Source organism: Neofelis nebulosa, chromosome 6 (assembly GCF_028018385.1).
Source record: "Neofelis nebulosa isolate mNeoNeb1 chromosome 6, mNeoNeb1.pri, whole genome shotgun sequence".
Lineage (NCBI taxonomy): Eukaryota > Metazoa > Chordata > Mammalia > Carnivora > Felidae > Neofelis > Neofelis nebulosa.
In genome coordinates, this window is record NC_080787.1 from 110,752,657 (window position 1) to 110,771,243 (window position 18,587).

The 18,587-nt window shown below is 39.9% G+C and overlaps 1 protein-coding gene across 4 annotated transcripts in view; it reads right to left on the reverse strand.

The window, feature by feature from the left end:
- Positions 1-777: 777 nt before the first annotated feature.
- The window catches only part of MCM9 (minichromosome maintenance 9 homologous recombination repair factor), a 111,927-nt gene continuing 94,117 nt past the window's right edge, over positions 778-18,587 (reverse strand). For 3 of the 4 annotated variants that reach the window (XM_058735103.1, XM_058735102.1, XM_058735104.1), the window contains 5 exons: positions 10,188-10,390; positions 9,369-9,572; positions 7,713-7,795; positions 7,074-7,219; positions 778-3,003 (listed from right to left, as the gene is read on the reverse strand). In XM_058735103.1, coding sequence (XP_058591086.1) covers positions 1,536-3,003; positions 7,074-7,219; positions 7,713-7,795; positions 9,369-9,572; positions 10,188-10,390 — 2,104 coding nt within the window. In that variant the 3' untranslated portion in view covers positions 778-1,535. Of the gene's footprint in view, positions 3,004-3,713; positions 3,848-7,073; positions 7,220-7,712; positions 7,796-9,368; positions 9,573-10,187; positions 10,391-18,587 lie in introns of those variants that run through there. The other variant, XM_058735105.1, reaches the window with a different exon arrangement.

Below are 18,587 nucleotides of genomic sequence, written 5' to 3' on the forward strand. Positions count from 1 at the left end.
AGATTCAACCTGTCGATAACCCGGATCCTCTCTCTTTCCCTCATTTCTAGTCAGACTATTGAAACTCAGGAAAGTACTAACACTGAGACATTAGGGACAGATCACATTAAGAATCATACTACACTGGGAAGTTATTAAGTACAGAAGGAAGAAGAAATTACCTAAACTATAATCTTAATGTTTCGGAATAAGTTGAGGTGAATGAGCAATAGTACATTTTACAATCACTGCTTATTTATGTCTCTCGCCAGCTGTTTAAGGTGTTATTTCAAAAGACTCATCAATTTGTACTCACAGTTTAACATTTTTCAGAAAATGTAATTAGTCAATTTTGAAATTAATGTTTAAATGCTCAAGAAAATTTGAGGTTCCTTAATATTTTGGTATGAACTTAATGAAACAATCCTTAAACAAAGTACAGGTAGTTTTGGGTACTCTTTACATCTAAAAGCCCCTCAGACAATGGAAGCCTCTATTAATTATTGTTTTAAAAATTCATAATTCAGAAGAGAAAGTCTGTAATTAAGAAATCCTAACAGCTCCTGCTAGAATCCAAAGGAAAAAGTGATTTTAAAAGGACTTAAGAAAGACAAAGCTTGAGATGTCTATTCCTACCAAACACAGCCATCATTTGCTTGGTTCTAAAGACAAATGAATCATAACTTAGTAGGAATCATATTTCCATATTAACCACTTGGGTAGATGCCACGATACATGATTGAGATTACTACACGCTCTCCTAACCACAGGATTTAAGTTGTGTTGAAGGTAGCCACCCCCGCCAATGATACAAAGAATCTGAAGCACAAAATGTTAGCTCAAGACAACAGGGAAAACTCAAAAGGTCAATACTTCAGAAAGCTACTGTTTGACCAGTTGCCAGATCTTTAAGAATACCATGGAACTGTAAGGATGCCTCCTAAAGAAGGAAAAGCATTAGCACATCTAATTTGACACATGAGAATAAACACAAAAATTTAAGAAAAATCACATCATTTTGGCAAATTACAATATTCATCACACTCAGCACATCTTGAGTGAAGGAAAAAAAAAAAGAATATTGTTCACCTAACCTGTTAACTTTATGAGGGCTACCTTCCTGGCATTTGTTCCTAAGTAAATGAAAGAAATGATCTCCCGAAGACCCAACCCCCATTAAAACAAAACAAAACAAAACAAAACAAAACAAAACAAAACAAAACAAAAAAAACAACAGAACAAAACCAACAAAAAACCAACCCAAAGGAAACAGAAACATCTTTGGGAATACAAGTATTACATTTGCAAAATTAAGCACAATTTCAATTAATTCAAGTGCTGGTATGACACTGCCCGACTCTGCCAGACACTGATTATATGACTTTTCAAGTCATGAAGGTAAAGCTGAAATTATAAAACCTGTCGGGGGTGCTGGTATTCTAAATGGAACTCATTATGGCCAAGAGTTTTTGTTCACATATAAACACCACGTCAATATCCCAGAGGTGCCGTGTTGAGCTGGGGAGGCTGAAATTTGACCTGAAAGTTTTTCATGATTATGGTTTTTTTCTCATTTCTTCATCCCAATCAAAATCCAATGCTTCGTCATCTAGTTCTGATAAAGTAAAGAGAGATTTTTTGGAAAGAGCCAATCTCTCAGTGGACCCGTCTAGCTGGAAAGTTCTCCTCTTCTTGCCAGGCACTGGAGCTGCAGTCCCAGGAGGAGGGCTTGGGCCTCTCTCTCCCTGGTTCACACTTTCAGGAGAAGGAAGGGATTCCCGTTTGGATTCAGAGGGGCAAGTAAAGGAGAAGTTTGCCAATTTGGCTAATGTGCAGGAGTGAACCTTGCTGCTTTTGTTACTGCTTGAGACCTCTTCCTTTCTGTCTCTTTGACAAGTAAGATGAGAATGCTCAGTCTTGTTCCCAAGCTCTACTTCAGGCTGGATGGTTCTCCTTTCAGGGACATGTTTGCTCTCCTCTCTTGACCTGTCTTCCTCTGGTGGCTTCCGGGACACCTGCTTTGCCTCATTCTGTGGCTGGTTTGAGTTCCTGCCTCCTGAGGGAGAGCCCAACTTTTGGGGACCCTTCACAGGCGAGGTTGAGTCTCTGCTTGCAACGTGGGGAGTTTCAGGACCTGGGATGGCTACTTCAGTTGTGCCCAGAGACACATGACTGTGGTCTTCAGGGGAATGGATCAGTTTCGACTTTGGTTTGAAAGTAAATTTTGCTAGTTTGGCCAACGGGGGACCTGGACTCTCGGCATGTTCAAGTTCAGGCTCTTCCCTCTGAGCAAGGGATTTCTGTCTCGTTCTTTTGGGAGTTTCCCACGCTCCCTGTGGGCTGTGTACAGGACCAGAGTGAGGATGAGGAGAACCTGTGGGCCGTGAAGGCGCCCTGGAGGGATTCCTGTACAGCTCCTGGGCCCTCACCTTGTGCAGCGTGTGCAGTTTCCTGGAGACGTGATGCATCAGTACCGAGTCCGGCTCACCAGCAGGCACTGCCATTTCAGAAACCATTGCTGCCTTTTTTGCCTCTTTACCTTCCACATTATCTGGCCTTGATGGAGCTTCTGCCTCTCCTGGTGCTAGAAGCTGTCCAGTTTCCAATTTGCTCCTTTGGCCTGGCTCATTCCTTTCCTTACCCTGAGATTTGTTCCGGAAGATTTTCAAAGCCATTTTCCCCCCAGTTGTTTTGGGAGACACAGGAACAGTGTTTTTGGGCTCAATCTGATGAGCTGCTATGCAGTCAAACCAGTCCAAACTCTCATCTTTGCTGTATTTGTGCTCAGGTAAATGTTTTCTATTTGTTGATGTATTAGGCCCCAGGGGGGAGAGGGGACCGGGAAGTGGGCTTCCCTCAGGACTGCCTCCAGCAGAGGACGTCAGCATGCTACAGTTCACTTCCTGCCGTGCTGACCAGATTCTGGACTTGCATTCTTCTCCTGGATCATTTTTCAAGGATCCTGGGTTAGTCTCTGCCTCCACTGCCTGGGGCTGGGATTGGTATGCACTCTGATTCTGTAACCTGTGGCAGAGATAAATAAGGAAAACATGTATTGAAGAGAAGAGAATTTTTAACCTTTCCATTTCTTTAGTCTCTGAGATGCCATCTAAAGGCTTCAGTCCAACATAATTCCAAGTTAATACCAAATACAGTCTCTTAGAGCAGCAGAAGGAAATTATCCTTTCTCAGCAGTACAGAATTTAAGTGCTTTGATCATCATTTTAAAACTGAAATGAAATAAAGGAAATGAAGTAACAGGTTTGTCTACATCTTTAGATCTCTCTGAAAGTCCATTTAATTCATTTAAGATTGCTTGAAGGTCAGTGTAAAATGCTTGTTCTTATCTCTCCTGTTACATGTTCCACTACAACACAGGCTTCTAACTATCTGCACAGTGGACGGCTGCTGATCGGGTGGTTCTTTCGTAGGCAGTCTGCAGGTCAGAAACAGAGTGGAAGCCCAGAGATTATGATCTCCTCACATCTCTTCACCTGAGTACTGAATTTTAGTGCACCTAAAAGTCCCCTTCCTTGGGAGTAGAGACTGTGATCCCGCTGGCCCTGTGGCATCACATTCATGGCACACCTCCCCCAAGCAAGTGTGACATCTTTCCTGCAAAGTGTAGCCATTTCAACACATGTTCTGGGCAGCTACTCTCTATCCAGCTGACACAGAGGTGAAACCTACTGACCTTCCAGAATGAAGGATCTGATCAGTGATAGTCATTTTCAATCTTGGGCATGCCAGAGATGGAAATAATGCCAGAGGATCAACTTCCAACAGAGATGACAGTTTCTCAAAAGGAATAGCTTCGCAGTATAAGGGGCAACATGATCCCACTTCCATGTGTTAAATATGAAAAGAACTAAGCCAAAGAGCAGACGAGTAAGTTATTCTAAAAATCATGTGTAATCACAGAAAAAGGTATAGAAGAAAATACATTATATTTAAATGAATTTTAGATTTAAATATATTTAAATACATTAAAATGTTAATGGTAGGCCTCTCTGGGAAATAAGATTATATGTGATTTTTATCTTTTTAATTTATTACTGTTACTTTTCAAAATACTCTATCAAGAACATGTATTACCTCTTATGATCAGGAAAAAAACCCACAAAAAATTATGATAAAAATACTGGGTTATATTCACTCACTATAGATTTGGACACATCAATACAGCAAAATCCATATTCACCACAGTCACAGCCAAACAAAAAAAACCCAAAATAGCTTGCAAAATTACTGCTATCAAATATACATCAAATTGGGGTCAGAGATATTCATAATTGTTAAAGCTCCATAAAAAATGTTCTAAAAGACAGTGAATTTAAGGCTAGAATAATTTGGCCCTACCATTTTAGTCTTATTCTGACTTTGGGAATTAAATTCTCCCCTACATAAAATGTTTCCAGTTTTACTATACCTTCCTAAAAGACAATCTCTTTTCATATGAATAGAATGACCACCATTTGAGGCCGGCTGTCACTGGTAGGCATTTTCCAGAAGAAAAGTGTGATAAAAGTACAATAGTTTGATGAGTCATATATGACCACTTTAAGGAATAGACAAGTCTTTCCTGAGGGGATAAACCTATATGCTACGTGGGCTTTTCTCGCTTAACAAAATTAGCCTTAGACGTGCCTTGGAGGTCATGCACTGTCATTTGCAGGGCAACCTGGTTTTGTTACTTTGAGGATCAACACCGGGACATGCCCCTGCATTACAAAGATGTATCAGAAGAAAAGGATATTTTAAGGCAGAATCCTATTTTTTTAGATCATTACCTACCCTTCTTCTTCTTTCCCTCCAGGAGGGTCATTTTGAATTTGGTAAGTTCAACCACTGTTTTTCTATCACATAACACTGATTCTGAGCTTCACATTCCTTTCCTTCCTGAATCCAGCATATGACAGCTTTTGGTAGTCCAAATGTCCAGTTTCTGCTCAGTCAAAATGAGCAGCCTTTCCAAAAGCCAAGCCGGGCCCAGGGCAGGTCTAAAAAGGATCAGCTACATCAGACCATAAAAGAACCAAAGGAATATCTTTCATCTTAACACTAGGCTCTGGATCATTAAAAAACCAGACCAAGAGAAAAGGGGGTTGATTTTATACAAGGGCACTAGGTATTAGCAACACAAAGCCAGTCCCCAAACTTCCCCCAGGAAGGCTGTGCTGGGGTTTTATGAATTTGAGAGAGAATGCTACTACATGAAGGCAGTGAGTGAAAGGAGAAAAGCCAGGGAAATAATTCTCAAGGTTATACTTGTTCGGTCAACAATCCATCTCAGTCTCTAAATTCTCCTTCAGCAGCCGCTGTGCTTCCACGGGAACTCCTTTCACCAGCTCCCAGCTTTGAGGTCAACGCCAGCTGCCAGACTCAGGGCAATTATTGAGCCACTCACGCTGATCATGAAGATACCCAAATGGATACCTCTGCCATCTCTCACTCATGTGTCACAGGTACACCCTCAAAGTCTAGCTTTTTAGAAGCTCATGTATGCAGGGAGCATGCAAACATTGAAGTCTGGGCAAAAATTCTCTAGGTAATGCACATGACATGTTCCTTCCCACATTTTAACAAATCATTACAAAGCTGAGTTTTGAAACATTGCTTTTGTCATTCTTGAGTTGTTACCCTGTTGGAGGAGAAACAGGTTTCCCTCTTTAACAAAATACATCATTCTCACTGGAGACTTTTTGTCTGTTAAATATGTGAAATTTTAAAGGTCATGAATCTGCGCATGTAGGGAAGGAAAATGATGATGCTGAAGGGAGGGTCAGAGCTGTTGCTAATGGACCAGGAGGGCCTTTCACAGGTAAAGGTCACTACTAGTTATCTCCACTTCTCAAACTTTCAAAACATCCTATTCAGCTGGCTCGAAAGCAATCTGGGCCTCAGTCTTCTACCTGATTTTCTTTCACCAGGGTTACATAAAGATCAAACATTTATTATGCTTGGAAGAGAGCTTTAAAACCATTAAGAATAAAATTAAAATATTAATAAACACTATGATTCTTCATGTAAACTCCCTTGCACATGGTCCTTTCCTGGCAAGGAAAAATGATAAAGCCAAATTACGATAATATTTTGTGGCTGGGTCTAGCCTGGGGTAGACTGACCTCCTGGAGTTCAACTTCCTCTTTCTTAACAGCATTCCCAGCCACCTTTCTAAATGGTACCACTCTACCTATATCGACCCAAAGAAAGAGAAGAGGATGAAGTAGTGGTAGTGAACAGAATAAATCCCATTTACCAAGGCTTCTTGATTCCATGGAAACTGCATGTCTTGGGTGTGAACTGTGAGTAGCCAACCTTGGTGCTTCGCATGTAATTGGGAACCGGTGGTATAAATTCAGTAAATTAATACACAGTTTACCATATATAGTAAAGAACCTGCCAGTGTTCTCCATGAGGCTCACCAAACCAGCAAGCCAAGGAAATGTAGCTACGGAAGGTGGTCTCCAAAGATGGCAGCCATCAATTCCCCCATTCCTGTATGTTTATGTCACTCCTCCCATCAAGAGGTGGTGTCTATTTTCCCCTACCTTGCATGGGGGCTGACTCTGTGTCTTGCTCTGACCTATAAAATGTGGCAGAAATGATGCTGTATCAGTTCTGGCCCAGCTCATAAGAGGCCTGCTGGCTTCCATTTTTGCTCTGTTGGAGCATTAAGCTACCATGTCAGAATTCTGACTCCCCTGTGGTAAAGAGAGCCCCTGGCCATTTAAGCCACCTCCACTAAGGCACAACACATGTGAGGGAAACCATTCTGGATGTTCCAGTTCCACCTGCACTCCCAGCTAAATTCAAGTATATGAGTGATCCCAGCCGACACTATGTGGAGTAGAGATAAACGAATTTACGACTCTCAGAAAAGTGAGCAATAAAATGGTGGTAGTGGTGGTTTTCTTTTTGTTTCTTTAAGCCACCAAGCTTTGGGGTAGTTGATTATACAGCAACAGACAACTGAAACAATCCCCTACAGATAGTACAGACAGATTTTCCACTTAATTTCCACTTCCTTCATTTCACTAAGTGTCAAACAAGGATTTTCCATTATAAGCCTTTTCTTGGATTTCTCTTCTCACCTTTCAAGTCTTCTTAGCTCTTCACTCAAGAGGTTGTGCAGCTCCAGCTTTTCCAGAATGAGTTCACACTGCCTCTGGTACTGCTGCAGAGGGTTTTCAGGAAAGGAAGTGTGAAGTGCATTCACACCTCCTAGCAGTGCACCTCCCTGAAGGGGTATCGAGAAAATGGAAAATACCAGAGAGTCAACCAGTCAGCCTGCATAGAGGAAGCATACGCTGGAGGCCACTGATCCCAGATCAGCCCTCTCTACTCCCATCTTGACTGTCAGTCAACTGGGCCTTTTGCAAATTTCAACAGTTCTCTCCCTCCAGTTCCTGGTGGCAAGAACTGCTCCAGGAAGCACACTGTCACTAGTGGGACCATGAGCGACCCTCAGACGTGTTGAGGAAAAAAGAGTGACACCCACTGCTGCACACTAGTTGGCAAAAGCAATGCTACTGACACAAAGAATGCTTCCACGACCATGTTTTCCCCTTCTTTTAAATGGTTTCCTTTGGATATATTTCCTGAAATTATTAGATCTAGATTATGATCACTTTTACAACTCCTGATATGCTATAAATTGTCTTTTTTTTTTTTTTTTTTTTTTTTACATGCTTATAGTTAGAGTTCAAATATTAGGTGCAAAATACCCTTACCTGCATCGAGGATTCCATTACTGACACTGCTGTAATAGCATCTTCCAGAGTCACAATGTCACGAAACATCAGGCGAGCATGAGCTAAGAAAATTATGAAGACAGAAATTTTTTGATGCACATCTGAGATGATAAATGTAATACTTTACCTGACCCCCTGAAAAATTACATTTTATGAATGAGCTACTAGTACCAAATTCATTTTACTAAAACAAGCACAAAAGTCTAATTTATTTCCTTCCTCCCTTCTTCCCTTCCTTCAGTAGGCTCCACACCCAGCCTGGAGCCCTATGTGGGGCTTTAATCACAACCCTGAGATCAAGACCTAAGCCAAAATCAAGAGTCAGACTCTTAACCAAATGAGCCACCCAGGCACCCCACAGAAGTCTAATTTCAATTAGTTTTAAAGTTGTTTCTCTAATGATGGGCCTAATCTTTCACAGCCCATGTCAATTCTGGGTATTTACATGAAAGTACTCTGGGCTCCAACAAAGAAAGGGGTTATATAAGCATATAGCTAATATTCAACAACTTTTAATCTCCATTTAAAAAAATGTTTATTTACTTATTTTACAGACAGAGAGGGAGAGAGAGAATCCCAGGCGTTGTCAGCATAGAGCCCAACGCGGGGCTCAATCCCACAAACCGTGAGGTCATGACCTGAGCTGAAACCAAGACTCAGACACTTAACTGACTGAGCCACCCAGGTGCCCCATTAATCTTCATTTTCTAGTCTATTATAGAAATACACAATATTAAAGTCATTTCTCATCTCTGGCACTTCTCTTTATCTGTGAGCTTTTCAAAACTACCAAACTCACAAGCCTGCGTTTGGGATACTTGTCTGAATATTAGCTATAAATCCTTGACACAGTGAAGTGTATTTGTTTTATAAAACTTTTTATTAAGTATATATTCTGTCATCATATGATACAGCCAGTTCACACAGAAATTTTTTTAGAATTATTTTAACAAGGGCTAAATATAAAAGCTAGTATTAGAAAAAAAGTCTTGATGTTTGTTTATTTATTTATTTTGAGAGAGACAGAGTGTGAATGAGGGAGAGGCAGAGGGAGACACAGAATCTGAAGCAGGCTCCAGGCTCTGAGCTGTCAGCACAGAGCCCAACACTGGCTCAAACTCACGAACCGTGAGATCATGACCTGAGCTGAAGTTGGATGTTTAACCGACTGAGCCACCCAGGTGCCCCTAGAAAAAAAGTCTTGAGATACATGTTAGTTGTATGTATGCATGTAAGTCTCATGCCTTAGGGTTGGGGTCATCTGTTATGTTATGGTAGCCTGTGAATGGCAATTAATGAGAAAAAACCAGATATGCTTCACCGGAAACAACTCTAAACAAGGAAGTATTCCACCAAAAATGCTAACAGACCACCACTGAGAAACAAACGTTAGTAAATAAGACTTTCTAAATGAATCATGTCACCAAGAGTCCTCTTAATGATTCTACACTCTACTCAATACTTATAATCTGTCCTCAGAAGAATGCAGGTTTCATAGCTCAGAGACTTTACTTTTCAAGCAACTATGAACACCTTAGAAAATCTTCTTATTCATCTTTGAATCATGGTGCCAAGCTCCATGCCTTGCACGTATTGGGCACCCAATAGAAGTATTATTTGTTGAAAGAAATAAACCTTCTGCCAATCGGATCAAGCTTTCCAGCAGGCGGATGGTGGTCCGGGCAGCGTTTCGGGAATCACTCTGCCTCTGCATCTGGTAGTACCGGAGAAGAACCTGATTACCCACGTCAGACAGTGTGGGCTGTAGATTTCGAATCAGGCAGAAATAGGTTTTCATCTTTTCCATGCTCCAGAGCTTTTCTGATTTGCTTGGGTAACCTGTAAATATTAGGTGCTAGGTCAGCAATTTCTAAGAACAGGCAAACATCTCACTTAAAGGGTTTTGATAATGTTCTTGTGCTCATCTTTAAAAAAGATAACCTTCAGGTTTGTGGCCACTGAAACCTAGACCTGATTCTGCATGGCATATAGTTCAAGAACAAGCAGCCTTAGGATCTAAGCTTAATTGAAGGTAAACTTCCTACAGGCGCTAAAATTATCCAGAATAATTCTGGTCTGTCCTATAGTAATACACAGTATTTGAATAAATCTAATTTAATTTAAAGAGAAACACACATTTAGAGATTTCTGTTTCATAATTCAGTCCAGTTTTCTTTGCGTGCAAGAGGTGAGTGGTAACTATTTACCATAAGGTGGCCCTCTTTTAATCACAAAGAACATATTTACCAACTATAAGATCATCAGCAGACCCCCTTCTTTCTGCTCATTATTCTGGGCACACTCAATGGCTCCTCTTGCTGCCTTCGGTCTAAGCATCTCTCTGTTGCCGGTTAGGTAGGTACCTTGAGTATTTACTTAATTTTCTTCAAAGAGAATTTCATTTGGTTATGTCTACTTTTTCTCCACCAATGTGAATGATTTATCTCCACATACCTTTGTTTTCTAAGATAAAGGAGGAAATTATACGATCCCAGTCTTCATTCTTGGTATCAAGCAAAACCAGGATCAGATCAAATCGACTTAAGAGTGGGCTGCCAAGGGCAATGTTCACGGACACGGACTCGTGGGGGTCATACTGGCCTTTGGGGTTAGTTGCTGCCAGAATGGTGGTCCTTGTGTTCAGCTTGCACACGAGGCTATTAAAAGAGAGGGTACAATTCACTGACTGCTGAGATTCAAATAAATAGCAAAATTAAACTTGTTAATAAAAAGAAAACCTTGTTCCTTGAAAATCTAGAGAAACTGTGTGGAAGAGAATATGGAATGATACAAGGAGGTATCACAAATGCCAAGTTCAAAGGAAGTATATTAAAGCAGCGTATGCTGAAGGAAGTTATTGTTAAATAAATATTTCTTATGCCCCTACTATGAGCATATCCCTCTGCTGGGTGCTAAGAGGTGTACAAAATTAAATTAAACACAGATACTATTTTTAAGGAGCTTGTAATCTACCAGCTATAATGGTAAGACAGGGCAGACTATGATACGTTCTGGAAGGATAAAGTTCCCAGGGGAAGTAAAGATGATGTGTATCCATTTCTATGGTTGGAAGAGATGATTAGAGAAACAATGCAAAGTAGCTTTTGAACTGGGCCCTTCACAACATCTGGACTTTTAAAGTGGAGATTATATATATATATATATATATATATATATATATATATATATATTGTGAGGGAGTGAAAGTAAGGGGTAAGGGTGACTTTGGAGAATGCTGAGTGGTTAAAGCAAAAACTTCCTGTGTGCTCACTTCTTTTGATTTTTCTAAAAGTGAAAGAAACAAGAGTCAGAGACACAGAGAGAGGGATGGAGGGAAAGAGGAGAAAGGAGGAAGGGGAAGAGAGGGAGGGAAAGGAAATTAGGAAAAATAAGGATTGATCAGCATTACTGTTTGTTCTGAGCATAGGTGACACACAATGTTACATTAATTTCAGGTGCATAACTTAGTGATTTGACGAGTTTATACATTATGCTATGTTCATCACAAGTGTAGCTACCATCTGTTCCATTACATCACTATTACAATATCAATGACTGTATTCCTTCTGCTCTGCTTTTTATTTGCATAGCTTACTCATTCCATAACTGAACTGTGATTTACTCATTCCAAACTGAACTTATTCCCTCTCCCTTTCACATATTTTCCCCAAACTCCCATTCCCCTCCCCTCTGGCAACCATCAGTTTGTTCTCTACATTTATAGTTATGATTCTGCTTTTTTTTAATTTATTTTTTTAGATTTAATTTATGAGTAGAATCATACAGTGTTTGTCTTTCTCAGTCTGACTTATTTTACTCAGCATAATACCCTCGAGGTCCATCCATGTTGTCTCAAATGGCATGATCTCATCCTTTCTTTATGACTGTGTAATATTCCAGTGTGTGTGTGCGCACGTGTGTATCTGTGTGCGTGCACACACACGTGCACATGTGCACAGACAATTTTTCTTATCCATATGTATACTGGTGGACACTTAGGTTGCTTACATGTCTTGGCTATTGTAAATAATGCTGCAATGAACACGGGGGTACATATTTTTTTTGAATTAGTGTTTTTGTTTTCTAACAGTGGAATTACTAGACCTTATGGTATTTCTATTGTTAATTTTTTGAGGAACCTCCATACTGTTTTCCATAGTGGCTGTACCAATTTACATTCCCACCAACAGTGCACAGCTGTTCCTTTTTCTCCATATACTCACCAACAGTTGTTGTTTTTTGTCTTTTTGATTTTAGCCATTCTAACAGGTAATATCTCATTGTGGTTTTGATATGCATTTCCCTGATGATTGGCGATGCTGAGCATCTTTTTATGTGTCTGTTGGCCATCTGTGTATCTTCTTTGGAAAAATGTCTATTCAGTAAACTGAGGGTTGATGGGGGGTGGGAGGGAGGGGAGGGTGGGTGATGGGCATTGAGGAGGGCATCTGTTGGGATGAGCGCTGGGTGTTGTATGGAAACTAATTTGACAATAAATTTCATATTAAAAAAATGTCTATTCAGGTCCATAAAATCCTAAATAATTCACCAAAAAACTACTAGAAGTAATAAACAAATTCAGTAAGGTGGCAGTCTACAAAATTAGTACCAAGAAACTTATGGCTTTTCCATACACTCGCAATGAAGTTGCAGAAAGCGAAATTTTAAAAACAACAGTATTTACAGTTGCAGTAAAAAGAATAAAATACCTGCGAATAAACTTAACCAAAGAGGTAAAAGACCTATATTCTGAAAACTATAAAAAAAACTGAAGATGACACAAACAAATGAAAAGATATTCCATGCTCATGGAATGGAAGAACAAATATTGTTAAAATGTCCATACTACCCAAAGCAATCTACAAATTCAATGCAATCTCTATCAAAATACCAACAGTATTTTTCACAGAACTAGAATGAATAATACTAAAATTTATATGTAATCACAGAAGACCCCAAATAGTCAAAGCAATCTTGAGGAAGAAGACCAAGCTGGAGGTATCACAATTCTAGATTTCAAGATATACTACACAAAGCTGTAGTAATCAAAACAACATAGTACCGGCACAAAAATAGACACATAGATCAGTGGAACAGAATAGAGACTCCAGAAATAAACCCACGATTATATGGTCAATTAGTCTATGACAAAGCAGGCAAGAATATACAATGGGGAAAAAAAAAACACTTTTTCAATAAACGGTGCTGGGAAAACTGGACAGCTACATGTAAAAGAATGAAACCGGACTACTTTTCTAGTATTATGCACAAAAGTAAAATGCATTAAAGACCTAAACAAGAGACCTGAAATCACAAGAATCCTAGAAGAGAACACAGGCAGTAACTTCTCTGACATCAGCCATAGCAATAATTTTCTAGATAAGTCTCCTAAGAGCAGGGAGATGAAAACAAAAATAAACTATTGGGACTACATCAAAATAAAAAGCTTTTGCACAGTGAAGGAAATCATCAACAAAACAAAAAGACAACCTACTGAATGAGAAAAGATATTTATAAATGATAAATCTGATCAGGGGTTAATATCCAAAATATATAAAGAACTTATACAAATGAACACCCAAAATACCAAACAATCCAATTTAAAAATGGGCAGAGGATCTGAATACTTATTTTTCTGAAGAAGACATATAGATAGCCAACAAATATATGAAAAGGAGCAGATATATGTTGAGGATCAACAGTAAAGGGAAGACTGAGGAGGTCTGGGCACAGTGGGCAGGTTAGATGGACAGGACACATGGAGAAGATCAGAGCCATGGTCCAGGAAGAGGCACACAAGTCCTGAACAGAGCAGTGGCGCCATGGGTGTGTGGATATGACATAACTTAGATATTGTTGTTAAATTTATCATTGATGGGCAAGTCCTCAAATAGCATGGCATATTCATTAATAACAAATATAGATTCTTTTTTTCTCTGTAAATTTGTATGCTCTCCATTCAATGACTATTTTTAGTTATAGTGGCATATCTGCCTCCGAGTAGTCACAGCCCTGTGACATCAGCAAACATGTGCTACATTTGTTAATCTCTAATCTATTTCCAGTTGGCTCCAGTGACCAGCTCATGAGACTGAAAAAGTTTAAGAGTCTTTATTTGTAGTAAATGGCACAAGAAGACACTCATTAAGGAGAAACACAAACAAGGCACTAAATCCCCCTTTAAAATGAAATCCCTTTTGAAATTTTACTGAAAGGGGAGCACTTGGGTGGCTCAGTTGGTTAAGCATCCCATTCTTGATTTCGGTTCAGGTCATGAGGTAGCAGTTCGTGAGTTCAAGCCCTCCGTCGGGCTCTGTGCTGACAGTGCACAGCCTGCTTGGGATTCCCTCTCTGCCCCTCCACTGCTCACTTGCTCTTTCTCAAAATAAATATTTAAAAAAAATTATTGAAAGGGGAAAATTCTGAATAGTCTACATCTTATAATTTATGTGCCAAAATGGCTTTGTGAAGGCAGTTGTTTAGGCCATGGAATCCAGTTTGCCAAAAAAAAAGGTAGTAAATTGTTCCTAACTAATCTCACAAAGCACATTTAATCCATACTGAAGTGAGGCTGTTTGCATTTATCATAGAAAAGGAATATTACTGAAATACTGGCAATGAAACAAAGTACAATTGCATCGAAGTGATTTTTTAAAAAATATTTTCAATATGAGATAAAACAGACTGTTCATCCTCTCTCTGATCTACAAATATTTATAATACATTTCCTGTGTGCAGAGGACTATAATGACAATTCAGGAAGGTATACAGTGGTCCCTGCCTTCAGTTAGTTTCCAACAGAACTGATGGAGGAGGGGGAGGTTCTACACAGTGCCTGCCAGACAATACGTGAGCCATGGATGATGGCGTCCCTGTCAGCATTAGCATCAGCAAGGAGACACTTCTGTGGAGACTCCTGCGTATCTGTAGGTACATAATCTTAAAACTACCCATGATGTGAGAAGGGAAATGAACAAGCAAAGACAGAAAGAAGGAGGTGAATTATTCCTGAGGTAACTGGGGGGGAGGGGGAACAAATAAGTTTAAGGAAGGGGGCTAAGGACAATTTACATGTGAAGAAAAAAGGCTGTCTAATGGACAGTTAGTGAAAATGTGAGCAATGAGAAACAGAAGAGTCGTTTCTGGTCATTTGAAACAGGGGAAGGCTATATGCACACCTGGTGGTTGCAGATCTGTGACACAAACATTGCTGCATTAAAAACCAAATGAGGTTTTGGTAAAACACACACACACACACACACACACACACACACAGAGAGAGAGAGAGAGAGAGAGAGAGAGGCTAATCCTAAGTACTTTGTGCATAGTGATGGCTCACTAAATATCTACCGAATGAATGAACTCATGGATTAGTGTAGGGTAATAATCATTTTTCCAATCTAGTATGACCTCCACCTTCTTCAATAACAATAATACCGTATTTGTAATACCAAGCATTGTGCTAGGTTTTATGTATATACACTGTTCCTAATATTCACAAAAACTTAACAGGTAAGATAACATATCACCAACTTAGAAATAAGGAAAATAGAAGTTGAAGGTGACAGAGAGCGGCAGAGCTGAGCTCCCATTCAAACCCAAACCTGCTTAGCTCCAAAACCAGTGCTCTTTTACCTGAAGACTGCCACTGTAGTGTGACATCTTAAACAGTTCCTGTGTGGTCTTTAAATGTTTCTGTGTGTGTGTGTGTGTGTGTGTGTGTGTGTGTGTGTGTGTGTGTGTTTATGTTTATTCATTTATTTTTGAGAGACAGCACGTGTGCACACAGGGAGGAGAGAGAGACAGAGAATCCAAAGCAGGCTTCATGCTATCAGCATGGAGCCCAACGTGAGGCTTGAGCTCATGAACCACAAGATCATGACCTGAGCCGAAACCAAGAGTCAGACGCTTAACGGATTGGGCCACCCAGGCGCCCCATCCTGTGTGGTCTTAAAGAATCTGCCTGAATAGTTTAGACATTCATTGACTTACCTTATCTTTTTCCTACTTGATTTGATCTCCTTGAAGGGCCATGACTTATTGTTACCATGCTCACATGCCTGTCACATATTAAATGCTCAATAAACATTCACAAAATACATGACAAAAAAATCTTCACTTAGTTCAGTATTTCTAAAATTCAGAGCCATTTTATACTTACAGGCTTCAACAGTCATAAAATAATCATGCTAATATGTGGAGTTTTTTCTACATTAATCCCAAGGAGTGAAAACATTCCAGTTTTTGAAAAAGCTACTTTTCCATTTTTAATCCACATTTTCACTTTCCTAAAAACACAGTGGTAACTTTTCTATTCTAAAGTTAGGTTACACAAATTATTTGTACTATTACAGGCCCTCCAGATAGTGCCCTTGATTTTGCAATGCTCTCCCAGTAATCCCATTACATCCTTTACGGGGTGATCCCCATCTCCACTCATGGCTTTAATCACCACCTATGTGCTGATATCCATAAATTCAGTTCTCACCTGTGGCACTGGCTGCTATGTGCTCACCAAACCTTGTTTCCCCTTCGCCCCAGGCACAGACCAGACCACGTTTCCCATTCTCTTTTATGGGTGAGTAGAACTGTGGTAAATAAGTTTTGTCAATGGAATGGGGGTGGAGGAACGTATGCCATTTCCAGGTTGGGCACCTACGTCCCTATGCAACCCTCCTCATCCTCTCCCTCTGCCAGCATAGACCAGGATAAGGCCCAGAGTCAGAGAGCCACCTGAGGGACGAAGCCTGGGCCCTGGATGAGTGTGTGGAGCAGAGCACCCCACCCTCAACCCACATGAGACTGTGACATAAGCAAGAAAAACTTCCTTTGGCAAAATATTGCAGGAAAGAGATGAGCACAGGAGAGAACTGATGAATTTTCAAGGAGTAATGAAGAGAATACACAGCTCAGAAATGTGAAGTTTTGAAAGGCTGGAAAATGCAACTGCTTCTAGACCTCAGAGAGTAAAAGCAAGAAAGGGCTTTGAACAACAGAGCCCCAGTAAATTTTCCTAGGTGTACAAAATGACCCAGGTTAAGAGTGAAACCTTCAGTTTAGATGCCCTGAAAGCAGCCAACATTAGGGTGAATAAAAGAGAAATGGAAGCCACACTCATGCTCACAGTAATACTGTTCTCAAAGGCCCAGAGGTAGAAGCAACCCCAGGGAACATGGATGCACAAATAAACAAAAGTGATGTACGTATAGCTATATATACATGCACAATGAAATATTACTCAATCTGGAAAAGAAAGGAAATCTGCTACTCACTACAACAGGGACGAACCTTGAGGACACTATACTAAGTGAAATAAGTCAGTCACAAAAGATAAATGCAATATGAATCTACTTATATGGGATTCCTAGAGTAGTCAAACTTATAGCCACAGAAAGTAAAATGGTGCTTTCCGGGGATGGGGGAGAAGGGAAAATGGGGAGTTGTTTAGCGGGTACAGAGTTCTAGTTCTGCAAGATGAAAAGGGTTCTGAAGATTAGTTGTATAACAAGGTGATATGGATATACTTAACATCACTGAACTGTACAATTAGAAATAATTAGGATGGTAAATTTTATGTTATGATTTTTATTTACCCCAATAAAAAAAAAAGGAGACTACAATGGACTGAATGTTTGCGATTCCCCCAAATCCATATGTTGAAGCCCTAACCAGCAATGTGATAATATTATGAGTTGGGGCCTTAAGGAGGTAATTAGGTAAGATGAGCTCATGAAGGTAGTGCTCCCATAAGGGAATTAATGTCCTCGTGTGAAGAACAGGAGCTCTCTTCATGCTCTCTCTCGTGCTCTCTCTCTCTCTCTCCCACAGACACATACCTGAACACGCACACACACACACCAAGGAAAGACCTTGTGAGCACACAGCAAGAAGGCAGCTGTTTACAAGCTAAGAAGACGGTCCTCACTGGGAACTGAATCTGTCAGCATTTGATCTTGAACCTTCCAGTTTCCAGAACTGTGAGAAATAAATGTCTGCTGTGTAAGCCACCAGTAAATGGTATTTTGTTATAGCAGCCCACACTAAGACAAAGGCAAAGAAGGAAAGAAAACAAAAACCCAGCAAACCAGACTTGAGATATCCATGAAGAAAAGAACTCTGGATACCAGCACAGGCATTTGACTGGAAGCAAAGGGATGAGAGGCCTATGATTCCAGGAGATCCATGCTGCCAAAGAAACATAACCTCGCTCTAAAGAAAGCCTTTGTTGCTTTCAAGTTGTAAAACAACCTGTGGCGGTCATGACACCAAAAGCACAAGCAAAAAAAGACAGATAAAATGGACTTCATCAAAATTAACAACTTTGTCCTTCAAAGAATGCCATCAAAGAAGTGAAAAAAAACCTCACAGAATGAAATTATTTGCCTATCATATAGCTGAGAAAGGACTTTATCCAAAAAATATAAATAACTCTTAAAACTCAACAATAAAAAGGCACATAATCCAGTTAAAAAATGGGCAAAGGATTTGAATAGATGTTGCTCCAATGATGATACACAGATGACCAATAAGCACATGAAAAGATGCTCAATATCATCAGTCATTAAGGAAATGCGAATCAAGACCACAGGCAAGATACTAAAGACACACTAGAACTGTTATCATCACAGACAACTACAAGTATTGGCAAGGATATAGAGACATTAGAACCCACCTACACTGCTTGAGGGACTGTACAATGGTACAGTGGCATTGCAAAGGTTTGACGGTTCCTTAAAAAGTTAAATACTGTTAACATATGACCAAGTGATCTCTCCTATTACATACCCAAGAGCAATGAAAACATATATCCACACAAAAACTTGTATGTGAATCTTCTTAATAGCATTGTTCATA